This window comes from Pseudorasbora parva, chromosome 17 (assembly GCF_024679245.1).
Source record: "Pseudorasbora parva isolate DD20220531a chromosome 17, ASM2467924v1, whole genome shotgun sequence".
NCBI lineage: Eukaryota > Metazoa > Chordata > Actinopteri > Cypriniformes > Gobionidae > Pseudorasbora > Pseudorasbora parva.
In genome coordinates, this window is record NC_090188.1 from 27821160 (window position 1) to 27847135 (window position 25976).

At 37.8% G+C, this 25976-nt stretch overlaps 2 protein-coding genes across 3 annotated transcripts; one reads left to right on the top strand and one right to left on the bottom strand.

Annotated features, from left to right (window-relative positions):
- The first annotated feature begins 282 nt into the window (after positions 1-282).
- Positions 283-13302, top strand: cnih1 (cornichon family member 1). 2 transcript variants are annotated; one of them, XM_067421351.1, is made up of 6 exons: positions 283-415; positions 3071-3139; positions 3355-3402; positions 6926-7038; positions 7213-7356; positions 12497-13302. In XM_067421351.1, the coding sequence occupies exons 1-6, from the start codon at positions 335-337 to the stop codon at positions 12522-12524; spliced, it is 483 nt and encodes a 160-aa protein (XP_067277452.1). In that variant the 5' UTR covers positions 283-334; the 3' UTR covers positions 12525-13302. The 2 variants fall into 2 exon arrangements, with proteins under 2 accessions (XP_067277452.1, XP_067277453.1); XM_067421352.1 differs by lacking the exon at positions 3355-3402.
- A 736-nt stretch (positions 13303-14038) lies between these two features.
- cdkn3 (cyclin dependent kinase inhibitor 3) lies at positions 14039-25731 on the bottom strand. Its single transcript, XM_067422086.1, has 8 exons — positions 25680-25731; positions 25259-25344; positions 25079-25134; positions 21263-21307; positions 20010-20232; positions 16113-16144; positions 15919-16022; positions 14039-14632 (listed from the first exon to the last, which is right to left on the bottom strand). Exons 1-8 carry the CDS (start codon positions 25704-25706, stop codon positions 14543-14545), a joined length of 663 nt encoding a protein of 220 aa, XP_067278187.1. The 5' UTR covers positions 25707-25731; the 3' UTR covers positions 14039-14542.
- Between the last annotated feature and the right edge of the window lie 245 nt (positions 25732-25976).

Sequence of the window (25976 nt, forward strand, 5' to 3'; positions counted from 1 at the left end):
TGCAATTGCAATTGTGTTTCCATATTTACTCACATCACTAAAATGTTCTCATAGAATTTTAGGCTCAACAGGGTATTTTAATCTCGTCAAGTTTGATAGACATTGCCTTTACGCATATGTGAACAAACTATAAATATACTATATTTTCATAAAGGGTTTGGAGGTGTTTTTCCCCTTGTTTTAATTTCTTCCATTGTTTTATTTTTTATACATGGGGTTTCCCCTATTCTCGCGTTTTTTCGTGTATGTGACTTCTCCTTCTCCAGTCACGTGACGTACAGCTGTCTCGACGTCACAGCAGTCGTCGGTTTGGATAATTCCACATGAGCGAAAAATGGCGTTCACATTCGCGGCCTTTTGTTATATGTTGGCGCTTCTGCTGACGGCGGCGCTTATTTTCTTCGCTATTTGGCATGTAAGTATTTTGAATGGGGTTTCAACCCATTCGGTAAGGTTTTTAACACTTGTAGTCAACGGACAGTAGGCATTAATTAAACATACAGCTGAGCGCGAGGCAAACGCAAATGAATGGCACGAGCGCAACCTGGTGACACCTATTAATATCATTACCGCTATTCTTCCGTTAAACAAATAGGGTATTTCTGTATATTTACACGTATTATCTAAAGTGTTAGACATATTTTGTGCAGGTTCTGTTTATCTGCTTGTCGCAGTTATTACTGACACGGGCGGATGGGATGCGCGCTCCCGTTTGCCTGCGTGTGTTGTGTTTATCAGTGATAAATCAGAACTGTTGCTAAAATCACAGAAACGCTATATATGCATCATAACGCTAATAAATAACTAAGAGCCGGTGTAGTAAAGCTAGTCATAAGTGTACACCTGTCATCGTTTGGGGCTTTGCATGTCAGAATTAGACTGTTATGCTTTTGTTCAAATTGAAGTCACATTTAGAGTAATTTTCGGACAGAACAGTATCATTGTTCAGATCTCTTCTATGCTGCCTGATGTCGTTAACCTGTTTTACAGATGAAAACACTTTGTGCCGTACTAGTATCACATTTTTCCCTTTGCTTAAATATGCTAAATACATTCAAATGTTTACACGTAACAACAGTGACTAGAATATTTTTTTCCATCCCCTTTAATATAATTATATAATACTACTGCTGGTAATGGATTAACCCCTGGTTTCACACACAAGGCGTAAGCTAGTCTCAGACTAAAATGCATATTTGAGCATCTTGTACTGCTCTATCTTAAAGGGATCCCATGGTGTTGAGACTTGTATGGCTTAATATAACATAAATGATGTCTCTTACTGAATTATGTAGTAGAAAACCCATGAAAGATCTACGTTATTTTAAAAATCGATTTTATATTTGGACCATGGGCGGCGCCATTTTGTTTGCGTTCTAGGTTGATGACGTAGAGTGGTTGAACTCCTCAATCAGCTGGCATTACCCGTAGCTATTTTTACCACAACGCAACTCGAAAATTGTTTCAGAGTTAAACAAAACCAATGAATTCCTTTGTAATTATACTTAAAACACATTCAAACATACATGTGCACACAAACTCACCTACACAAGTCACAAACAGATCGGCGGGCGCGCACACGACAGGCTCTGTCTCAATCGAGATGTTGGGCTGCTCAGTCTCCACGACAGGGGCTGAATCTGAAATCGACCCTATACCCTTAAATAGGGCATTATTTGAAGGGACGGACATTTGTAGTGTTGTCCGACACCATGGACATGTTCGAGTGCAGTCATTCAGTCTCACGTTCACCGCAATAACGAGTGTAAAGCCGATTTACAAACAGCTGTCCGACTTCACGCACTCAAACAAACATGTGCACACAAACTCTCTCTCTCACACAGACTCACACACACCCCAACAGATCGGCGCGAACACAGCAACACACACACACACCAACAGATCGGCGCGAACACACACACAGCCCAACAGATCGGCGCGAACACACACACACACACACACGCACGCACTGCGCGCGCATACATAACCCTCAATCTATTCCCTGTGTATATCCTGTTCAACACATCCTGTTCCCCAGATAGACTGTTGATAGTAGATTAACTATAATGCCTAATGTGACCAGCAGAGGGAAATATCTAGGTAGGACGATGGGATAAAGTAACGTGAGGAAGAGAGGCAGGATGTTTTGGTGATGATGCATGCGATTGAGACAGAGCAGTCTGTCAGAGGTGTGTGTGTGCGCGCCCGCCGATCTGTTTGTGACTTGTGTAGGTGAGTTTGTGTGCACATGTATGTTTGAGTGTGTTTTAAGTACAATTACAAAGCAATTCATTTGTTTTGTTTAACTCTGAAACAATTTTCGAGTTGCGTTGTGGTAAAAATAGCAACGGGTAACGCCAGCTGATTGAGGAGTTCAACCACTCTACGTCATCAACCTAGAACGCAAACAAAATGGCGCCGCCCATGGTCCAAATATAAAATCGATTTTTTAAATAACGTAGATCTTTCATGGGTTTTCTACTACATAATTCAGTAAGAGACATCATTTATGTTATATTAAGCCATACAAGTCTCAACACCATGGGATCCCTTTAAAATTTGTCAGTGGCAGTGCCATTTTGTCTCAAGATGCACACCAGTATTTTTTTTTTTCTAAGACATGTTTATAAAAGCTACTTAAATGTCCTAATTGAACTAAGGCCTAATCCTGGCTTAGTCTGAGCCCTGTCTATGAAACCTTCATGAGTAAATAATTATAACCTGAATTTGATTCTGGCCTGCACAATAATACATGTTTTCTGGATTTGAAATCAGTCAAAAAGACATGACATTTAAGGATTAAATGTCAGGCAAAACACACTCACTAAACTTACATAACTTCTCATGCAAAACAAAATCAAATGAAATATTGGTCAGTATTTTATAGCCCATTTATAAATAAATTTTATCTCAAACTATTCATTCAACACAATAATAATTCTGAGTGTTTAAACTTTACAAATGTCGCTTATAAAAGAAGACTCATTCCTGACATATGATTATTTGTGATGTTATATTTGATTGTTTATTCTTGGATCATGCACTCAACACCCCTGTTTTATGTTTTTAGATAATTGCATTTGATGAGCTGAAGACTGACTATAAGAATCCTATAGACCAATGTAACACGTTAAACCCGGTAAGTAAGAGTTTTTGGAGAGATGCCGGGTGTTGCATGCAATCCTGTTCTTTCTCTTCTATCACAGCACTGTTCTGCTTATCGATGAAATCATCTGCAGTGAATGTTGCTTTCCAACACTAACACTACTTTCGTTCAATTTTCTGATTTGCATTTTGTGTAATTTATTTTCTTAATATTTACTTTTTACCTTTTTTCCTCTGATTGGCTCAAAGACAGTTGACAGGGTGAAAAAAATTAAAAGGGTCAGACTTGCTCTGAAGGTTGGTACCAGAATTCAGCTAAAGATCAGTAACAGTCTCTCTGTGTGCACGAGCGGAGTGTTTACAAATGTCTTTTCAGTTAACTACAACCTCAGTGTACAAACATGCTAAGCAGGGAGACAGGATCTGGTTTATGCCACCTAAACAGCTTGATTTACAGAGGTTGTCTTTTCTTGCAAACCCATCACATGCTGAATGAACAAAATGCATGGCTCCTTTAGGGTTGCTTATCTCAGTCATGTTTGGCTGGCTTAGTCCGTTAGTGTGGGGTTGGGTGGAGGCACAGATGTCTGCACAGGTGTGTATTTGAGTGTAGGAAAGACAGTGGTTTACAGGGAAAAGTGTTAACTGAAAAGACTTGCAAATGCTCAGAACATGCATGTGCTGTTCTGTCCCCCCCCTCCCTCGTCTGCTCTTTACCCAGAGCGACTAACTCCATTTAGGATGTCTTGCTTAGAAAGTGTTTTTATAAACTCGGCACTGCTGTAAAACAGTTGCACCATTTAAATCATTCAGGAGAAGTCATTATTTCAAGTACACTTGAGATTAATGATTGATGGGAAGGAAGAGCGGGTGTAGTGACTAGTGAGCATCTTTGGTGCACGTTAATTTAGAGTTGAGCAATACTATATGTTAGAATCGACTCTGAGTCTATATTTCTGGCTAGATATGCCTGATCACTTTCAGAAGGAGTTGCTTATTGACGTTTGAGGCATTTTTTTCTTCATAATCACATCAACAGTTTCAATTTAATTTGTTTTACAATGTGTTTGTGTTGGGCAAAAGCAGAACACACACGTTCTCTCTTTTTGCATGGGCTTCTTGTGTTGTCTTCATTAACCGGTTATGATCAGGCATGGCAGGGGCAGCCTGGGGTCCTTGTAGCTGCTCCCTTCCTTAGCATGGCTACTCTTCTCACTCTGCCTGGCATTGTATCCCTGTCAAAAACACAATCCTGCCTCTGTTCCCATACCTTTGTATGTGGGCTGGGGGATCAGGGTGTAGTAAATGTCGACTCATCTGTTTGTTTGTTTTATACAGTAATTTGCTAATGACCAGATGTTCTATTTGCCTAATAGGAGAAAATCAGCACTCTATATTTAACAAAATCTAAATCAAGTGGTGTATAGTATGCTCTATATAAAACTCAAACGCTTTGGGATGTGATAGATGCCCTGTTTTAGAGGGTTTTGAGAAGGTGTTCTGGTTGGTTTGAATTTTGAACTTGAGAGGATGTCATTAGTTCTTAAGGACTCATTTACACTGCAGGTCTTGATGCCCAATTCTAATTTGTTGCCTATTTTTAATTATTTTTACATTTATTTATTTACACATTCTTTCAATTGTGACCCATATTCGATTCATGCGTTTACACTTGCCATATGAAGCATTGCACTATTGTACGTTCTTAAAGGGTTTCTTGCACTAGCAAAGATGGATTAACGTGATATATGCTTGATGCTAGCTGTGCAATTAGATGTGAAGTTAGCCAAATATCACCATGATACACTTTAAGTAATAGTGTAGCTAAACACCGCCTCCACAGCAGAATATCAACGCCTGCTTCTACATCACTGCATGTTTAGCCCAGCCCACTGAATTGCGCATACCAGTGTAGTAAATTCACAGTGGATGTGGATTATTTGGTAAATTTGAAAACAGACTTTTATAATATGGACTCGACAGTAATGTGACAACATGCAAGCAACCATGTTAATTCTAATGCCTGATCTGTGACTAGTGATTTCTGATATTTAATGTACAGTCAGATATCTTTGTCTGTGTCAGTAAATCAAACAGTGACTAAATGGTCAACTTCACATTGTTTCTTTTAGGAGTATGAAAATAAACTGTTTTTTAAACTTCTTAAATGATATATATATATATATATATATATATATATATATATATATATATATATATATATATATATATATATATATATATATATAGTATATGTGTGTGTGTAGAGATAGATAGAGAGAGACTGATCAAAGGAGACTCACAAACAAACTGCGCCCTGGAGCTGTCAATCAAACGCTCTTGCCGAAACTTCCGTTATAGTCAACACATCTCTTATTTATTTGCACTTTTAGCTATGATGAAAGCATTCGTTAGTGTGCAGAAATCGAGTTTCAATGACGTGATCGCAGCATTCATGTGCTCTGTATGTAACTGTGATCTGCTACAATGCTCATTCAACCTTTCATGCCACGATCTGAATGTAAAGCCAAAGATGTAAATATAATGCTAGTAAACATTTCACAGTTAACCTTGAGCTGTAATAGTAAAAACAGGATGTGATTTCAATAAAACACATGTGATTTCATGGGCGTCGGAACCATTGTGTGTGGTTTTTAAGACCAATGATATTGGACCTACTCACTTTTATCGTCTCTAATTCAGCATGTCTGTTTACCTACCCCTTAATCGAGAAACACTCTTTGTTAAACACATGTTAAACGCTTTATTTCCTCTTTTCTAATATTTTCTCCTATTTTATTGAAAATAAATGCCTTTCCGATCTGATGATGGGAAAAGAGAGTAGAGCGAGTGTGGCAAAAGGCAGATTGGAACCTCTGATCGATTTGCGTCAACTTGAATGCTATACGTCTTACCCCTACACTATAGCCACAGAAAATCACTGTGATTTTTTTTTTTGTAATCTTGTCTGTCTCAATCAATCATTTAGTAAATGGCACTTTTTCTATCTGGACACGGAGCATAATAAACATGAAACTTGTTAATTATTATTATCTGTCAAACTGTTGATTTCTATGGCAGTTAAATAATATTGTCTTTTTATTAGACTATTGATATTGACTGGTTTGATGTCTTTTTTGGTATAGGCAAGGGGTATGGCCTCAAACGCACCATAATGCAGGAAATCACATCTATGAAATACATTTTTTTACACCCCCCGCAAAAGTCACCTATAATATTTTTCACAAGCCGCTACAGGGACCCACCCACTTTTTATTTGCTTCTGACGCCCATGTGTGATTTATTTCCCCCACATTAATGGGGCCTGAATCGTTGTTGAAATATCCCAGTGCACATGTTTTTCCCCCGTTTACATTGTCATAGAACACATCAGATCTGTGTCACAAATCGGATTTGGGCCACATTTCACTGACAGTGTAAACGAGGCCTAAATGGATCAAAGGTCGTTGAATTTTAATTCTTAAAATCTGCAAATACTATTTACGTAGGGATAATTTTTATTTTATTTTGCAATCTATTCCATAATTTAAAGTCACTTGTTTGATTTTTTTTTATTTTTATTGAAATGTTTTATTTATTATTGCTTCAAATGTTTTGTGAGTTATTCTTAGCAGATTTGATTTCTTCTGAGGTTTAGATGTGCATAGATCAGTATGTACTAGAGCTCATGGGTTGGTGGCAATCCTAATGATTCTCACACCTGATTGGCCAGATTTGGGGCACAGGCGCAATAGAACTCTGTCTCTGAGATGGGTCTGTGTTTTTTTCGTCTTCTGATCATGTTGTGTGGTTTCCTTAGCTCGTCTTGCCGGAGTACCTCATCCATGTGTTTTTCTGCGTAATGTTCCTGTGCGCTGCAGAATGGCTGACACTTGGACTCAACATGCCCCTGCTGGCCTATCACGTCTGGAGGTGGGTGGGGCATTCAGCCCCAAAACCAATTACAGATAAACACACATTCATATTTGTTGGCTATATATCAAACATCTAAGCAGATGTCAAGCTAGTGTCTTTAAAAGATAGTACATTATTAGTCAGCATTGTGTCTTGCTCAAAGTTCAACATAAAGCCTTTGTTTGTGTGCAGGTATATGAGCCGCCCTGTGATGAGTGGACCTGGATTGTATGACCCCACTACAATTATGAACGCAGATATTCTGGCATACTGTCAGAAGGAGGGCTGGTGCAAACTTGCATTCTACCTCCTCTCGTTTTTCTACTATCTTTACGGGTATGTAGTACAGTTTCATTGTTTATCAAACATATTTATGCATGTATGAGGTTATGTGTGCAGTAGAAAATGCATAGCAGTCTCCCCAGACCAATGATCAATCCTAAATTGAGCTTGGTCTGGTGATAGCTAGACAAGGAGGAAACAATGGTTCTCAGTAAAAAAATCAAGCTAGTGTTGTCACGATACCAAAATTATGACTTCGATACGATACCAGACTAAAATACCTTGATACCGATACTAAATCGATACCACGGTAAAAAAACAAAAAAAAAACAGATATGATTAATATGACAACAGAACTTATTCATTGTATTATTTTTTTTTTTACAAAAAATTCACTTGGCCAGCATGTTCCTGCCCTGGTTTTTGACCATTCCCTCCTCTTATTGCTATTATAACTACATGCCAGTGTGAACATCCTTACAGAGATTACATTATCAATAATGTTATCATTCACTAACCTTTCACCTTTAATTTTATATTTAAAAAAATTTAATCTTATAATTATAATATAGATTTTTAATTGTATCTGTTTTTAAACATAAGCAAAAAATGCAAATTACAAACAATTTGACAAAAACAGTGCTTTATTTTTGAGCTACATTAGGTCTATTTAACAGTAGCAAGTCAAGAAACAAATTAAATAATCTAATCTAAAACTGCTTACTTAGTCTACACTCTATAATTTAACTATACACTGATTCTTAATAAATATATTTATTTAGCCAAGCATGTGGTGGTTTTCTATTTTTCATTGTTTGCTTAACATTAATCACAGAATATTAGGTCTGTATTATGACCTGCTCGGATCTTATTACCTTCAGTTGTAGACTACACGTTCACTAAAGACATATCCGAATACTCGCCAGACCGTGCATTTTTACATATTTTTAACCATTCAAACCCAAATAATAATCTGCGAAAGAACTGAATGGCGATCGCATGTTTGTTGTCTGAAGGGCGTGTGGGCGCTTCAGGTCGGAGTCCGGTAGCGTGAGCACGTCCCGCGCGGCGCCTTTTATTCTCATGCGCGCATATTTCTGTTGCTTTTTTTGTCATGCGTTGCGCGTATATATTTAACTCTTCTGCTTCTAATGTTTAGTGAACGGTGGAAGCAGATCTCTGCACACATGTCCTGACACCTGCTGTCACACAACGACGCAAATGAGGAAATACAGCTCATATTAGCGCTGTCCTCGCTTATAAGTACCGGTACTAATAATAGTCCATATCGTACCGTTTGTAATACTTTTCTAGTACCGGTATATCGTGCAACACTAAATCAAGCTGTACGGTTCTCTACCCACGATTTGGCACACGCTTGCTTAAATCTGATGACGCATATATTGTTTGTTGAAAATAACGTGTAAAACGGCAGTCGAGTTTGGCTAATGTATGTTTCTGTCGATGGATACACATTCCGGCTTTCCAATACATTACACCAACAGTGATGATCAAAAAGCTTGGACAAAATAGTCACCCTTGTATGCCAGTACCGTATGCTTGAACGTGACTCACTCAGTCATATACGGCGTCATCACCTGGGTGTTGATGGCGCACAAGTGCAGGTGAGACCTGAACACCACACGTTGTGTTTAAACTAAACTCATTTAAGCCTTGCTAGTTTAAATATTCAAGAGCAAGACGCGAAAGAGAACATGCACATACTGAGAGGAGATTTGTGTGTGTACTCATCTGAAGCGTGTACACGGCGCGCCGCAAATATTGAATTGCGCTTGAAGGGACATTCACACAAAAATGTCAACATGTCCGTCTTGAGTAACCCTAGCGGACATAGGTTATGTCTAAAAAAAAAAAACGTAAACCGTGTATTACGTATTAACTGATGTGCATTATTTCTTATATTGGGAAATAATAATAAACAAATAAACTCTCTCACTGGGCCTCATTCACTAATAATTGCATGGATTATTTCGTATTTGTATGAACAGGAGAATTTCTCATGAAAAATCTCTGCCTAATTCACAACATGTTCATACACACATGAATTTGTTCTTAATCTCATTCTAATGTTAATGAATTTGAAGTGTTCTAAATTAGCAGCTGTGTGCACAACCTTTGCATAAATCATGACTTAACTATCACCATATAAGGGCTTTCCACACACATCCTTTCCTTTACAGCCTTTCATCACTCTCGTCAAACGTATGCTGCTGTCTGCAGACGTGCTCACCATGTCCTTGAGCAATGCCACTAAACCAGTTCAAGCACAATAGACACCTTTTATACAGACCCAGATTAGACCTCTCATTAGTCAGCTGTACATGCGTGTATATCTGCTGCTTTATTCAGAGAAACCTTTTGCTGCTTATAACACAGCTTTTCTTACTCTTTTATGATTAAATGCATTTATTTTTATATAAATATGATTAAGATGAAATTGAACTTTTAACATAAGTCTGCACCAATTAGGGCTCGCAAAATCCCCTGCTCGACATCCCGGGGCTAATGTGTTTTTCAGTCGGGCTACCAAATTGTATCATGAAAAAAAAAATTCTTAAATATATACATGCATGTGCATTAGGTATGTAAATTTCCACAAATTCCCATGATCGATCGTCGTTTAAATTAACGATCAATTAATCGATTAATCGTTAACCTTAATACTGCAATATGCGCGTCTGCAGCAGTGGCTTATAGCCGACAGCATGACAGGATGAGCAAATGCTGCTCAAAACACCATGTTCTTCACCAAATGAATGAGAAGGATTTTTTTAATCTAAACAAAGGTCTATGGAATTGTAAAATTAGTCGATGTGATTTATAATTTAATTAAATTACATAATTAAATTGATTTAATAACCAAATATAACCTGTAATACAACACTCAGATCTGTTATTCAGAATGTGTGGACACTCTTCCAAGAACAACGTGCTGAAACGTCACCTAAACCAAATTAATTCAAAACGATTAATTAAAATATTGTTTTCATTAATGTTATGTAATGTGACAGTCCCAATCATAGTTATTATTAGTCGTGCTTTGCTGTTAGAGTTGCGCGAGCTGAAGCTGATGAGCTGAATCAACACTGGTAAGTTACACTGAAGCTCTTTGCTAGCGCGTTATTTAACTCAACAAAGCTTCCTATATGAGATTAATCAGATTTATAAAAAGTTAACAAAATATTACAAATTATATATCTTCACAAAATGATGCGAATTCACAAGTGAACTTGAAATGAGTTGCTGATATTCATTCAGAATGGGAGACGCGTGGTACGCGCTCTTCCTGGAACAACGCTCTGAACACTGCACCTAAACCCAATGAATTTACAACCACTTATTAAAATAGTGTTCTTATTTATGTTATGTAATATGACAGTCCCAATCATAGTTATTATGCATAGCTCTGTATGCGCTAAAGCCGGAGCATTGAATGAAAACGGGTTTTATATTTTACAGTGCGTTTTATTTCTCTAAAAGAAACGCATCCTGTATGATTGATCACATATATAATGTTACAAAATAAATGTAATATTACAAATTACTTCAGCACAATCTGATGCGAATGCACAAGTGCACTTGAACTAGTTACATGCGCGAGTCAGAATGCGTGACTCATGTTGTGCATGCGCTCTTCCTGGATCAACGCAATGAAATACACGGCAAATAAACCCAAATGCTTAACAATCACAATGTTTTATTACAACAGTGTTTTATTATTAACAGCTCATTAATATTGTGTAATATGACAGTCCCAATCATAGTCATTATTAGTTGTGCATTGCTGTTGGAGCTAAAGCTGAAGCTGATCACCGCCACGCTTTTACTAACGCTCGCCTCTAACTATAATTATTAATCAAATGCATCCTTATGAGATAAATCGGCTATAGATAGGCATGCACAAAATAAACACAAAACTTACATTTGCACAAAACAAAAGGCTGCAAATGCACATGCAAACTTGCAGTCATGATGATATAACTCCAGCTGTAAAATGGTCCCAAATAGAACTCGGGCATGCTTTTGTTATCTGATATCTAGAGGGTATGTGGCTTATTTAAAGGCAATAATGGTCCAGATACAGTTTTACAGGTCCATTTACAGCACTATAAATTGTCCCTAGGATGAAATGCTCTGTTTTACCTTATTTGGAAGAGTCCTGAATATTAATGTTGAGCTCTGCTCTGATTGGCTTATTTCAGGAGCTCACACAAGTTCAGTTGCTCAGCGAATCAGCTCTTGAGTCCTGACAGAACACAGACACTTGAATGACACTTTAAACAGAACATCTCAAATGGAGATTGATAAAATGCAGCCTACTTGTTTATTGATGTTTTCAGATCATTCGCATGTGCGAGAGGGAGAGAGCTTGTGTGCATATGGTTGCCAGATTGCACATTTTTAGGTGTAAAACTGGATAGTATATGTGTTCTTTTCATGGAAAATCTCTGATTTGGGGATTTACTTACTGAAGCACGAAGGCTGGAAAGCTCTGCTTTTCCTCCCGACAAAACCAGTAGCCTAGAAATCTAGATAAAATTACATGCTACTTGCAGGAATATAGTTGGAATTGCCCCTTTCTTCAGTTTTGGATGCTGAGTGAAGCTTGGTTGATATTGTCCAAGGTTAGAAATACTGTCTGTGGTGAAATGGGCCGAGCAAACGAATGATTTTGAATTAAATTAAATCTGATTATAATAAACATCAACCATGAGTGTTGACATTTTTTATCTGTGGGAAGGGTATGAAAAGTCCTCATGTCCCCTGCACAGCCTGAAACATGACATTTGTGTCCATGATCTGCCATTTTCCCTATTCTGCTTTGGCTGCAGTTCCCCCTGACATGAACATGTGCTGACATATGCAAATGTTGGGGGCGTACATATTAATGAGCCCAGTGATTGCGCCACATTTGGTGTCATGTTGAGATTCGCCTATTTTTCTGTGGTGTTTTTCATGTACGAGATTTATATATGAAGGAGGAGGCAATGGTGTTTGAGACTCACAGTATGTGATGTCCATGTACTGAACTCTTATTATTTCACTATGGCAAGGTTAATTCAATTTTTCATTCTAGGGCACCTTTAAGGATTATGTGACACTGAAGACTGGAATTATGTAATCTGTCTATTTATCTGTCTGTCCTTATGTTTCTCTGGTGTTTCTGTTATAGGATGATCTATGTTTTGGTGAGCTCTTAATCTGGATACAGTTGCAAAGTGTATATGAAGGCGTTTGAGATGCTGATTTTAAAACCCAAATGGAGCTGAATTTGGACTCGGACATCTCTCTCAGTTCTGCTTGGCTGTTTCAAATGGACATTGACTTTATTTACTCCTCATCAGCCAAGAACGATTCAGGACGCAAGCAGCCTGCACAACTCCAGAACCACACATGCAAAAATAAATGATTACCAACTCTTAAGTACAACCTGTTTAGACCTATACACACGTCTCACCAATGCCAAATCTCTTCACACACCGAAAGCATCAGTAGATGAGATGAAACCGTTTACATTGACTGGATCATGTCCAAAGCAGAGGCACAAGGGCTTCAAAACTATACCGCTGATGGATATGTGAAGAGATTTTACTCTTGTGTTTTTAAACTGGGGGGCAAAATAAAGATTTTGATTGTAGCATTTTTACAGACTTCTTTTATCTCAACTATATTACTGCCTTGTAGCTCAGTCATTTCTTTAATTTGACCTTCAGTCGTGTGCTGCTTTGGTAATTCATGATCTTGTAAGTCCATGTTTTGAGCTCATGCTGGTGGTCTGCTTCCGGTTCTTATCAGATGAATGCTCCATTTCAAGTGTTAAAACCATAGTTTTTCTGTCTTGTTGGAAGCAAATGAGGACTGATGCTTTCAGTGTGTTGAAGGCTTTGCTTAACTCATACACTCTGGAAATACTCTACATGTAACCTTTTTTGCTTTTAAAATTGTGTGTGCATTTTGTATTTCTAAATGGAATTGTTTTTTTTATTTTATTTGTTTTTGTTAGATAGCAGACATGCGTGTGGACACTATTTTGATGTTGGCATGATCTGTGTGCCAAGATGCCATTTATTTTTATCCTGTCAGTAATCATAGGCAAAGAGGCTTCAGTCCTTCAGTGATGCTGTAGTTTGCATCTGGATTCAGAGCAGAGCTGTGTAAAAGGATCCTTGATTATACTGGCAGTCAATGCATTGTTCCTAATCACCAAGCTGGAACACCAAGGTGATATTTACTAATAGTTTGATTTTTGTATTTGAATTTCCCTGTGATTTGTTTTAGGATTTTTTGCCCTTTTTTGTGTGTATGAATCCAGCTTGATATGTGCGTTTGAATTTTGCAAAGTCTTGCAAGAGCTGTAGTAAATTGTGATTTTTTTTTTTTTTTTTTTTTTTTTTTTTTTTTTTGTTGTTGCTTGTAATATTGCTTTAAAATTCCCAATAAAGTCCTCCATAAACCTTCTCATGACATGCTCATAGCTCATTTTATGCTGTTTTCTATATTAACTTGTTTCTTCCATTTGGCTAAAATAATTGTTTAATGTGGAACTAAGGTTTGGTTTACTCTTATAGATTGTACAGTAATTGTAGTTTATATATATATATATATATATATATATATATATATATATATATATATATATACATACAATGATGAGAATAGAAAAGTACATGGTTTTATTTTCAGAAAAAAATAAAACACTTTATTGCACAAGTTATATTTTATAGTTCACTAGCCCTTTTCATTGTAGCACTTGAACTGTATTTATTGTGATTATTAGTGTCTCTGGTTTATGTAAAGGCATTGGCACTTGTTACCTTGGCTAACTTCTCTGGTAATTGTTACTAATTGCAATTGCAACTTTGGTGTGTAAGTATTGCCAACAATGGCATAATGACTTTAATCCGCTATTCAAATAACTTTCAGATAAACAATACATGGTTTTCCAGATGCATAAATAATCATCAATTTTAATTTGATCCACTGGTCATGATTTATGCAGGAAGCATCTTGTTCAGGCAATGTAAGACCTAATTTCAGTGAACAGGGCTCATTTAATTGCAAAGTATATATTAAGCACAATATTATTAGATCAACTTATAAAAGTAGAGAATGTTTAAAGTACCATCAGAATAGAAACAAATGCATTCATTATCAAGGTGGAGAACATCCGTAGAGCAAAACAATTATTCTCCCCCCAAATAGATCAATGTCAGGTTGATCATCGGGACACTGATCTCTCTGAAAGCCGCTCTTTGGTTTCTTGATATGCTTCAAACTTCTCCCGAAACTCATGAAGGAAGTTATATTGCTATAAAAAAATGGAAGCACCAGTAACAACTTAATTGTATGGTTAAAGGGGGGGTGAAACACTCAGTTTCAGTCAGTGTCATGTCAATCTTGAGTACCTATAGAGTAGCATTGCATCCTGCATATCTCCGAAAAGTTTTTATTTTTTTAATAATTATATAAGAAAGATGCGCTGTTCCGAGTCTTTCCGAAAAAAGCCGAGCGGGTGGGGGCGTGTCGTGTGAGCGGAGCTAAATAATGACGTGTGCAGCAGCGCGCTGTGTGTTGAGTCGAGTGCATCCCTAACAGCGGAAAAAAACTTTATTCAAAATAAAAATATGGCTTTTAATCGGATACAGCCATACATCTATGATCCGGAATCAGACCCAGAGGCTGCAGTTGAACAGGAGCAGCAGCAAAAACGACTAGAGCAGGACGTCTATATGTGGTAAGTTACAAGTTATACACTAACTATATAATATGCTTAGCGGCTTGTGTTATTTACATATTTATACTTGAATTATATCGTCGTATTTTTGTCTTTGAAGGTGTACATGTGGGAAGTGCAGTTGTGCACGTGTGTTTGTGTGTTTACGCGTGGTTTGTGTAGACAGTAAGGTGACTAAAAGCAGTCTCACTCACCCTTCTAACGTTGGGACTGCTCCATCCTTCAGCATTAGGCGATTGGGAAAATTCGGCGTCGAGCTGGGCCTTGTTTATGAAACAGCGAACAGATATAAACATTCGCGCAACTCAGTTGCTGATCCGGAAAAGCAAATTACATCCACTGTTGCCTTAACGCGGGGTTTTTGGCGAATCTGTGCAGGACTGTCTTGGTCTGGCAACCAAAAACCCACTTTTTTGGTGACATTGTTATGTGCTATGTGTAATTGTCACCTGTCCAACATCCTACAAGCCCCGCTTTGATGGGCGTAGGCTGTTGCTTTCGCTCTCTCCCTCGCTCTCTCTCACGCGCAGGCTGTTGCTTTCGCTCTCTCCCTCGCTCTCTCTCACGCGCTTCCGGTAGAATTGTCCGTAAGGCCCATACAAGGAAATTCCGCCCCCACTAACGTCAATGGGGACGCATGATCTCAAAAAACTTGCCGAAACTTATGACTAACCGGAAGTAGTATTTTTGACAAAGAAATACTCCCATCAAACGTCCACCTTAACTTTTGAAACTTTGTCTATGTTTAGTATGGGATTCCAAGTCTTTAACAGTGTAAAAAGATCAGTATGCATGAAACAGCATTTCACCCCCCCTTTAAGGAAAGTGATGTATTTTGGTTTTCAGATGTTGCCTCTTACCTTGACAGTCTGAATGGCTCCGCCCCCTCTCAGCTCCCTCAGGATTTCCAGAGCAGCACTGGGCGTCATGGAGACAGAGAGCTGCAGCAGCAAACATGCAGCAACTGTGACAATGAAACACAAGTTAAACTCCTAATCACACACGGGACTAGCATTAATCATGACACTGCTCAGTTTGAGCATTTGATACTTGCTTAGTCCTGAGCGTCCCAAACCTCCATAACAACTGTGGAGGAATACAAGCACAATTAGAATCTGATGTCAAAAGTTTGGACATGTTACTATTTTTAATGTTATTGAAATAATGGTTTTCTTATTGTATGGTAGAATGGCTGGCTGATAAAAAAAAAGACAGCTTTGCATCACAAAAATAAATTATTTTTTAAACTATATTAAAATCGAAAACCATTACTTTCAATTATAATATTTCACAATATTTCATTTTTTTCTGCATTTCTGGTAAAACAAATGCAGGCTTGATGAGCATAAGACACTTTTTTCAAAAACATAAAAATAGTAATGTTTCTAAACTTTTTACCGGTACTGTATGTGTATATAATATATATATATATATATATATATATATATATATATATATATATATATATATATATATATATATACACACACATACATACACACACACACACACATATGTACATGTATATACAGTGTAGTATTCACAGCACTTCCCTTTTTCCACATTTTGTTGTTACAGCCTTATTCCAAAATTTATTTAACAATTTTTTTTTTTTTAAGAATTCCTCGGAAATCTATAAACTATTACCCATTATGACAATGCGAAAAGTTTGTTAGAAATTCTTGCAATTTTTTTTTTTTTTTTAAGTCAAATTTACAGAAGTATTCAGAGACTTTGCTCAATACTTTGTTGAAGCACAGCCTCAAGTCTTTTTAAGTGTGATGCTACAAGCTTGGCACAATTATTTTTGGGCAGTTTCTTCTATTCTTCTTTGCAGGACCTCTCAATCTCCATCAGGTTGGGTGGGTATTGTCGGTGCACGGCCATTTTTCAGATCGCTCCAGAGATGTTTAATTGTGTTCAAGTCTGTGCTCTGGCTGGGACACTTAAGTATTTTTCACAGAGTTGTCCTGTAGCCATTCCTTTGTTATTTTGGCTGTGTTTAGGGTCATTGTCCTGTTGGAAGATGAACCTTTGCCACAGTCCGAGGTCCAGAGCACTCTGGAGCAGGTTTATATCAAGGATGTCTCAGTACATTGATGCATTCATCTTCTCCCAACTATCCTAACTAGTGTCTCAGTTCCTGCCACTGAAAAATTATCAAATTTCTGATAGCACGTGAAGGCGGCATAAGGCCCTTATCCTCTAGTTCCTCAGTTTAGCCAGGTGGCCAACTCTAGGAAGAGGTTCCTGGTGGTTCCAAACTTCTTCCATTTATGGATGATTGAGGCCACTGTGCTTATTGGGACCTTCAATGCTGCAGAAATTCAAACCTGTCTTGGAGGTCTATAAACAATTTCTTGAAGTTCATGGCTTGATTTGGGCTCTGACACACTGTTAACTGTGGGACCATATGCTGTTCTAGGCAGGTTTTTGAACCCGTAAGTTACGACTTCCAACCACGACTCACGACTGTAGCGTTCCAGGCAAAGTTACGCCAAACTGCCTGAGCGCAAGGAATTGGGGTAGATAGATGTAAACATGGTGGACTATACGGGGCTTTTGCTCATTTACAATCATTCCTATTGCCAAATGTGCTTGCTTCTTCCTTATTTGAGGGAAACGGAGCATAAGGCAAGTGAAACTGTTATACATTTTATTTTACATTATTTGTATTTGGAAATGTATTTGGTATTTTGAGCCGTATCCGTAGGGGCTGCCATTGTTGTTTTGTGGGCTATGTGACGTCAGAGCGCGTTACTGGGAGTACATTGATCTAGTACGAGTTCACAGGTGGGAAGACATGGGTTTGGCTGCTGTTCCATTGCACTTTCATGGACAGAATTTTGGAAAAACACGGGTTACAGGTTGCCTGGAACAGGCCATTATATAGATAGGTGTGTCTTTCCTAATCATGCCCAATGATCACCTGAATTTACCACAGGTTGACTCCAAGTTGTAGAAACATCTCAAGGATGATCAGTGGAAACAGGATGCACCTGAGCTCAAATTTGAGTGTCATGGCAAAGGCTGTGAATATATATGTACATGTGATTTTTTTTTTAATTAGCAAAGATTTCCAACAAACTTCTTATATGTTGTCATTATGGGGCATTGTTTGTAGAATTTAATCCATTTTGGAATAATAACAAAATGTGGAAAAAGTGAAGCACTGTGAATACTTTCTGGATGCACTGTGTCTGTGTGTGTGTGTGTGTCTGTGTGTGTATATACAGTGCCTTGCGAAAGTATTCGGCCCCCTTGAACTTTGCGACTTTTTGCCACATTTCAGGCTTCAAACATAACGATATAAAACAATTTTTTTGTGAAGAATCAACAACAAGTGGGACACAATCATGAAGTGGAACGAAATTTATTGGATATTTCAAACTTTTTTAATAAATCAAACTGAAAAATTGGGCGTGCAAAATTATTCGGCCCCCTTACCTTCAGTGCAGCAAACTCTCTCCAGAAGTAAATGCACCTGCACTGTGATAGTCTCAGAGGTCCGTTTAAAGCACAGAGCATCATGAAGAACAAGGAACACACCAGGCAGGTCCGAGATACTGTTGTGGAGAAGTTTAAAGCCGGATTTGGATACAAAAAGATTTCCCAAGCTTTAAACATCCCAAAGAGGAATGGAAGTAGTATCAGACCACTGCAAATCTTCTTCCCAAAGTTTAGTCCCTCTAAACTTTCAGCTCATACAAGGAAAAGACTGATCAGAGATGCAGCCAAGAGGCCCATGATCACTCTGGATGAACTGCAGAGATCTACAGCTGAGGTGGGAGACTCTGTCCATAGGACAACAATCAGTCATATACTGCACAAATCTGGCCTTTCTGGAAGAGTGGCAAGAAGAAAGCCATCCATAAAGATATCCATAAAATTTTCAGTTTAAAGTTTGTCACAAGCCACCTGGGAGACACACTAAACACGTGGAAGAAGGTGCTCTGGTCAGATGAAACCAGAATTGAACTTTTTGGCAACAATGGCGTAAAAGCAACAGAACTCATCACCCTGAACACACCATCCCCACTGTCAAACATGGTGGTGGCAGCATCATGGTTTGGGTCTGCTTTTCTACAGCAGGGACAGGGAAAGATGGTTAAAATTGATGGGAAGATGGATGAAGCCAAATACAGGAGCATTCTGGAAGAAAACCTGATGAGTCTGCAAAAGACCTGAGACTGGGACAGAGATTTGTCTTCCAACAAGACAATGATCCAAAACATAAAGGAAAATCTACAATGGAATGGTTCAAAAATAAACATATCCAGGTGTTAGAATGGCCACGTCAAAGTCCAGACCTGAATCCAATCGAGAATCTGTGGAAAGAACTGAAAACTGCTGTTCACAAACGCTCTCCATCCAAAACGGGCAAAAATTTCAGTCTCTTGATGTGCAAAACTGATAGAGACATACCCCAAGTGACTTACAGCTGTAATCGCAGCAAAAGGTGGCGCAACAAAGTATTAACTTAAGGGGGCCGAATTATACTGCACACCCAATTTTTCAGTTTTTGATTTGTTAAAAAAGTTTGAAATATCCAATAAATTTCATTCCACTTCATGATTGTGTCCCACTTGTTGTTGAGTCGTCACAAAAAAATTCAGTTTCATATCTTTATGTTTGAAGCCTGAAATGTGGCAAAAGGGCGCAAAGTTCAAGGAGGCCGAATGTATATGTGTGTATATATATATATATATATATATATATATATGTGTATATATATATATATATATATATATATATATATATATATATATATATATATATATATATATATATATATATATATATATATATATATATATATATACACACACACATACATACATACACACACACACACACACACACACACACACACACACACACACACACACACACACACACACACAATAGTTACTGAGAGTGACTAGAGTAACTGAGAGAATTTCATTCTTACTGTATCACAGTCCTGCGTTGATTCTGCAGACAGTTCTGAAGTTCTTCCAGAATGCAGCAGCACTGAGAAAGCTCTGGAGTGCCACCGTCTGGGAAAGGGAGGTGGTGCACTCTGAGCCCTCTCTGAGAATAAACCTCTAAAAGACATGGAACTCTGTAGCGCACCAGCTCTCCTCTGGTACAGAATACAAACACGTCCTCCACACCCTGATCACACATCTCAGCTACACACAAACAAAAAACACAGTTATCCAATCCCAGAGGGGAGTACACAATGCACACAACTTTAAAGGGGTTAAAGGGGGATTAAACAGGTGGTTGCATGCGATTTCACTTTTTTAACTTTAGTTAGTGTGTAATGTTGCTGCTTGCAGCTTCAACAACAAGCTTCTTCTCGGGTTGGTGACATCATAAACCCTTGCTAGTCACCGCAGATGTGACTTCTGGCTGTAATGGTAAGGGGCGTGGCGTTTCCGGACAACCTGTTCTTGGCACTTCAGCCAATAAAAATACATGAAACATTGGCCATCGAACCAATCTAAGACCATTGTGTTTTTCGGAGGGATGGGCTTCATAGAAGCAGGAAGCAAATGAGCCGTTCAAAAGACAGTGGAGACAGGGGTATGGAATAAAGGTAAAATAAGAAAAATATGGCGTTTACAATATATATATATATATATATATTAAAAAGACATGTTATACTGCGCACCATAAACACAACCAAGCCTAGAAAAAGAAGTAAAAAAAAACAGAACCACCCCTTTAAACTGGTGCTTCTCAACTGGTTGAGCTTCAAATGATGAAAAAATGTGTTTATTGAACAAAAGTAAACAATAATATAATTGAAACTGATTAATATTACCACGAACAGGCCCTTCTATATGCAGAAATTGCAAAGCATAGGCTGAATATGCTAATTTGAAAATTAGTCTCTTGATTTATTTTAATAATACATTGCATAACATTTTTTGGAGAAAAAAAAACATACTTATGCAAAATAACTAGCATGAAACAGACATTGTGATCGTCTTTTATCCTCTATTGTGACGCACATTCAAGTGAATCTGCTTCTTGACTGATTTTGTCACCAGGAATATACATTTTGGGGGAATCTTGCAAAATTATCTGTACAGACTTGCAACAAATCAGTCGAGAACCACTGGATTAGACCATTAATGTGTGTGTGTGTGTGTGTGTGTGTGTGTGTGTGTGTGTGTGTCTGTGTCAGTGTGTGTGTGTTGGTGCTAGACTCACCAACATCTTTCTGCAGGTTTCTTCTGATTTCTTTATATTTGCATCCTGAAAGGAGAAGAAATTAGGGCTGTCAATCAATCAAAATAAAATAGAAACATTATGGCTTAGTGTGATTATCAAATCACAAAGGCTGCAATGTAATTAAATAGGTGTGCTGTGTGTTTCAGAGTGAAGCACTGTGTTAATTTACAGACATGTCCAAAAGTTTTGGCAATGGTAAGTTTGTTGCTTCAGTTGTTGTGTTGTTCACATTGTTTCTAGATTAGTGTGCAGTGAAAAATATAAACTTGATAATAAAACTCTAAATGACCAGCTAACATTCTTATACTAATCATATCATCAGCACATGGGAAGGTGTGAAGGTGAAATCACTCAATCATTATTTATTATTATATATATATATATTATATATATATATATATATATATATATATATATATATATATATATATATATATATATATATATATATATATATATATATATATATATATATATATATATATATATTAGGGGTGTAACGATACGCGTATTCGTATTGAACCGTTCGGTACGAGGCTTTCGGTTCGGTAGGCCTACGCGGTACGCATTATGTACCGAACGGTTCTTGGACTAATTAATTAGATTTGGAAAATAAAAAAGTGTGTGAAATATAATAATATGCGTTCAACAAGGTAGCCCAATAACCAAAACGACATAACAGGCAATGCCCCTGACACCGCCGAAGTGAAAGAAAAAAAAAACACCAAATATGTTTTAGGCTGCTCAGTCAGGTGCTCGCACTCAGTAGGCTACGCGCTGAATGCTCGTGGCAAAATGGCTATTGCGTTTAACAAACCAGAAATAGAAGATCCTCCAATAACCAACAGGTCTGGTGTTTGGGTGAACTTTGGATTCTTGGTAAGCTATGATGGTGTTGGCAAGATTGATGGATTAAAAAACAACGGTATGTCGCATTTGCTGATGGTAACTTACAGCAGCGGGAATAATTCATGTCATGTCAATCAAAGCCGACAACAAGACGATCTTGTTGTCTTTACGCCGACAACAAGACGATAAAAAGGATAAACAGCCACAAACTATCCCCGCAGCATTTAGACAGACATTTCCAACTTATTCAAATGGCAAAAGACATCACCGCGGCGAGTGGTCCATTTATAGCCGGGGATATGAGACCTAACGCCCGTTTCACACATACTCCGTCTGCAGTGCGTGTGCGGTGCGTATTTTTTCCCGTACCCATGTTAACGGATGACGCGGGTGCTGTCCGTCAGTCCGTTCCAGGAGCGTTGCGTCTGCAGCAGTGCACGGATCGTTTTCGTACCGAGTCTATTTTTTGCTGCGCTGCGTTGCTGCATTAAAGTGGTAGAACATTGTTCGCATTAAAATGAACATGTACTGACGCGAAAATCTAGTAATTTCACCACAGATGCATCTCATTTAAAATATACTCTTGTTTCAAAGTCAACACATGGCTTTTTTTTTTCTCAAGTAAAGCAACAAAACGACACCTTACCTGGCATTTAGGTTAAAAAAAACCTCCACACTTTCTTGGAGGTGAAAAGCAAAGTTCTTTTTGACCTGCAGGATTTCTTTTAAAAGGGTGTAAAAACGAAAGAAAAGACGAGAGTCGGCTGTTTTTGAATAGACTATTGTAAGTTTCTAATTTAAAATGTTTGTGATTTAGGGCTATAAACTATGTTTAAATGTTTTGCCACTTGTGTGAGCTAAATCTAAAGTATATAAATATGAATAAATGAATTTAATAAAATGTTGTTTAAATGTAGTAGGCTACGTAACCTGACTTCTATTAAAGAGTAAACAAAGAAAATTGGAATTCTGACGAGGCATTTTCAGTAAAAACTTTTGGATTTTAAATAAAAAATAATGAATAAATGCTGTGTTTGTGGTATGCAACAGCGGATCAGTTGCGGACTGCAAACGCAGCATATGTAAAGCACTACAGGGTGTGGGGCTCCTGCAACGCACACGCAACGCAACACGCACAGCACACGCTAATGTAAAGAGCTAATGTCTTATTCCTGTAACTACATAGAAGATGGATAAAATCATACAACAACAACAAATCATACTTTGTTAGTTTTAATAAAATAATAATAAAAAAAGGTAATTTCTGCCAATTTTTTCTTTTTGCTGTATCTAAAACATACCGAACCGAACCGAACCGTGACACCAGTGTATCGTATCGAACCGAACCGTGAATTTTGTGAACCGTTACACCCCTAATATATATATATATATATATATATATATATATATATATATATATATATATATATATATATATATATATATATATATAATTATTAATAAATAATTTTATTTATAATGTTTATAATTCAATTTATATTTAACAAAATCTCAAAGTGCTACAGAATTAAAGACAATCAACAACAATAAATCAGTAAATGAATAAAATAAATAAATAAATAAATAAAACAGAAAAATTAAAAAAATAAGTCAATGAAAAGCTCTGCTAAAGAGGTGTGCACACTCACCTAAAGGATTATTAGGAACACCTGTTCAATTTCTCATTAATGCGATTATCTAATCAACCAATCATATGGCAGTTGCTTCAATGCATTTAGGGGTGTGTGGTCCTGGTCAAGACAATCTCCTGAACTCAAACTGAACGTCAGAATGGGAAAGAAAGGTGATTTAAGCAATTTTTAGTGTGGCATGGTTGTTGGTGCCAGACGGGCCGGTCTGAGTATTTCACAATCTGCTCAGTTACTGGGATTTTCACGCACAACCATTTCTAGGGTTTACAAAGAATGGTGTGAAAAGGGAAAAACATCCAGTATGCGGCAGTCCTGTGGGCGAAAATGCCTTGTTGATGGTAGAGGTCAGAGGAGAATGGGCCGACAGTTGATAGAGCAACTTTGACTGAAATAACCACTCGTTACAACTGAGGTATGCAGCAAAGCATTTGTGGAGCCACAACACGCACAACCTTGAGGCGGATGGGCTACAACCGCAGAAGACCCCACCGGGTACCACTCATCTCCACTACAAATAGGAAAAAGAGGCTACAATTTGGACGTGCTCACCAAAATTGGACAGTTTGAAGACTGGAAAAATGTTGCCTGGTCTGATGAGTCTAAATTTCTGTTAAAGGGGGGGGTGAAATGCTGTTTCATGCATACTGAGCTTTTTACACTGTTAAAGACTTGGATTCCCATCCTAAACATAGACAAAGTTTCAAACACTAAGTTGGACGTTTGATGGAGTATTTCTGTGTCAAAAATACTCCTTCCGGTTTCTCACAAGTTTCGGAGAGTTTTTTTCGAGTATGGGTCCGCTTGACGTCAATAGAGCGGAATGAATGGAGATCAATGAAGTGGCTCTCTCACAATCCTGCTCAAAATGCCCTGCAAGAGCAACTTCTCCCAACTATCTAGAAGCAATTTGGTAATGATCCATGCATTTTCCAGCTTGATTGAGCACAATGTCACAATGCAAAAGTGATTATAAAGTTGATCAGAGATCATAACACTGAAATTTTGACAGGCAACTCCCTGGATCTTGATTCCATAGAGAAGCTGTGGTTAAGCAAGCAACAAGCAGAAGTCCAAAAATTGTAACTACGAGCAGTGAGCACTAATAAGCCAAGAATGGATCGCCTTCAGGCTTCAGTCACAATTTGGCCCAGAAGCTGATATCCAGCATGCCAGAGCAAGTTGTAGAGGTTATGAAGAAGGGTCAACACTGTAAATATTGACTCTTTGCATACATTGCATGTTTTTGCCACTGTTTTTAAAAAGTGTAATATGACTAAATTAATTTAGATTTTACCAGGTAAGGAACAGATGCCAAGAGATTGGGAACACTCCACCACTGACAGAGACAACCTGCAAAACACACGCACACACACCTCAACATCACTCTTTATCTATGTTGAGTATTATTTAGACTACATAGACTGGAAATAAAAAAAGTATTACACACACAATTGCACATGTATGTGCTGCTCACCATGAGATCTGAAGAGGTGTGGCTTCCTCTTCACCAAAATCCTCTTCGTCTGATGAATCAAACTCACTTGTCCTCATTTCCCCAATCTAAGTTACCACGCACACAAATGTAATGACACCGAGACCATTAATCAACCCAGACTGACATATGGGAGCTGAAATGTGAAACCGATAGCCATAACAGCAGCTTGTTCTGATGGCTGTGCTAATCATGTGGGAAAGATGTTTTCAGTGTAAATTGATTAGAAATAATAGTAGAATATGCTGGATTGCACAACATGTTTATGAAGTAATATTCTCGTTTGCACAACTAATTGCACTACATTTTCGCACTCGACAACTTAAAGTTATTCAACAAAAGCATTAATTACCAAATAAAAACACAAAGTTGAAAGCAAAATAGAATCAACAATCGAACTCACCGAGGCGCACCGATCCGCACGGCGCATGCGCAGATATTTCAAAACATACTAAAAGGATTCGTCCAATCATATTAAATATGCTTAAAATCCACGCCTCTGTTTCTAGAAGACACGCCCTCTCCGCGGTTTCGCTAAATCTGCAAATTAAATATTAATGAGCAGGCTCGTTTTTATTTTTATTTTTTGTTTTTTGATGGGTTTATCAAATAAAACAACAACTAAATTGGTACGAGGGACACAGAGTAAACCAGAGCAGGATGGTTTAGTATTTCATATTTTCTGTGTGTTCAAAAAGAG

Bases quoted from the DNA above. Each gene is read 5' to 3' on its own strand.
- cnih1 (XM_067421351.1), top strand. From the start codon at position 335: ATGGCGTTCACATTCGCGGCCTTTTGTTATATGTTGGCGCTTCTGCTG. The intron at 416-3,070 runs GTAAGTATTTTG...TTATGTTTTTAG, and splicing joins TTTTCTTCGCTATTTGGCAT to ATAATTGCATTTGATGAGCT. The intron at 7,357-12,496 runs GTATGTAGTACA...TTTCTGTTATAG, and splicing joins TTTTTCTACTATCTTTACGG to GATGATCTATGTTTTGGTGA.
- cdkn3 (XM_067422086.1), bottom strand. From the start codon at position 25,706: ATGCGCCGTGCGGATCGGTGCGCCTCG. The intron at 25,345-25,679 runs GTGAGTTCGATT...GTGGTAACTTAG, and splicing joins GTGCGGATCGGTGCGCCTCG to ATTGGGGAAATGAGGACAAG. The intron at 14,633-15,918 runs GTAAGAGGCAAC...ATTTTTTTATAG, and splicing joins GAGCCATTCAGACTGTCAAG to CAATATAACTTCCTTCATGA.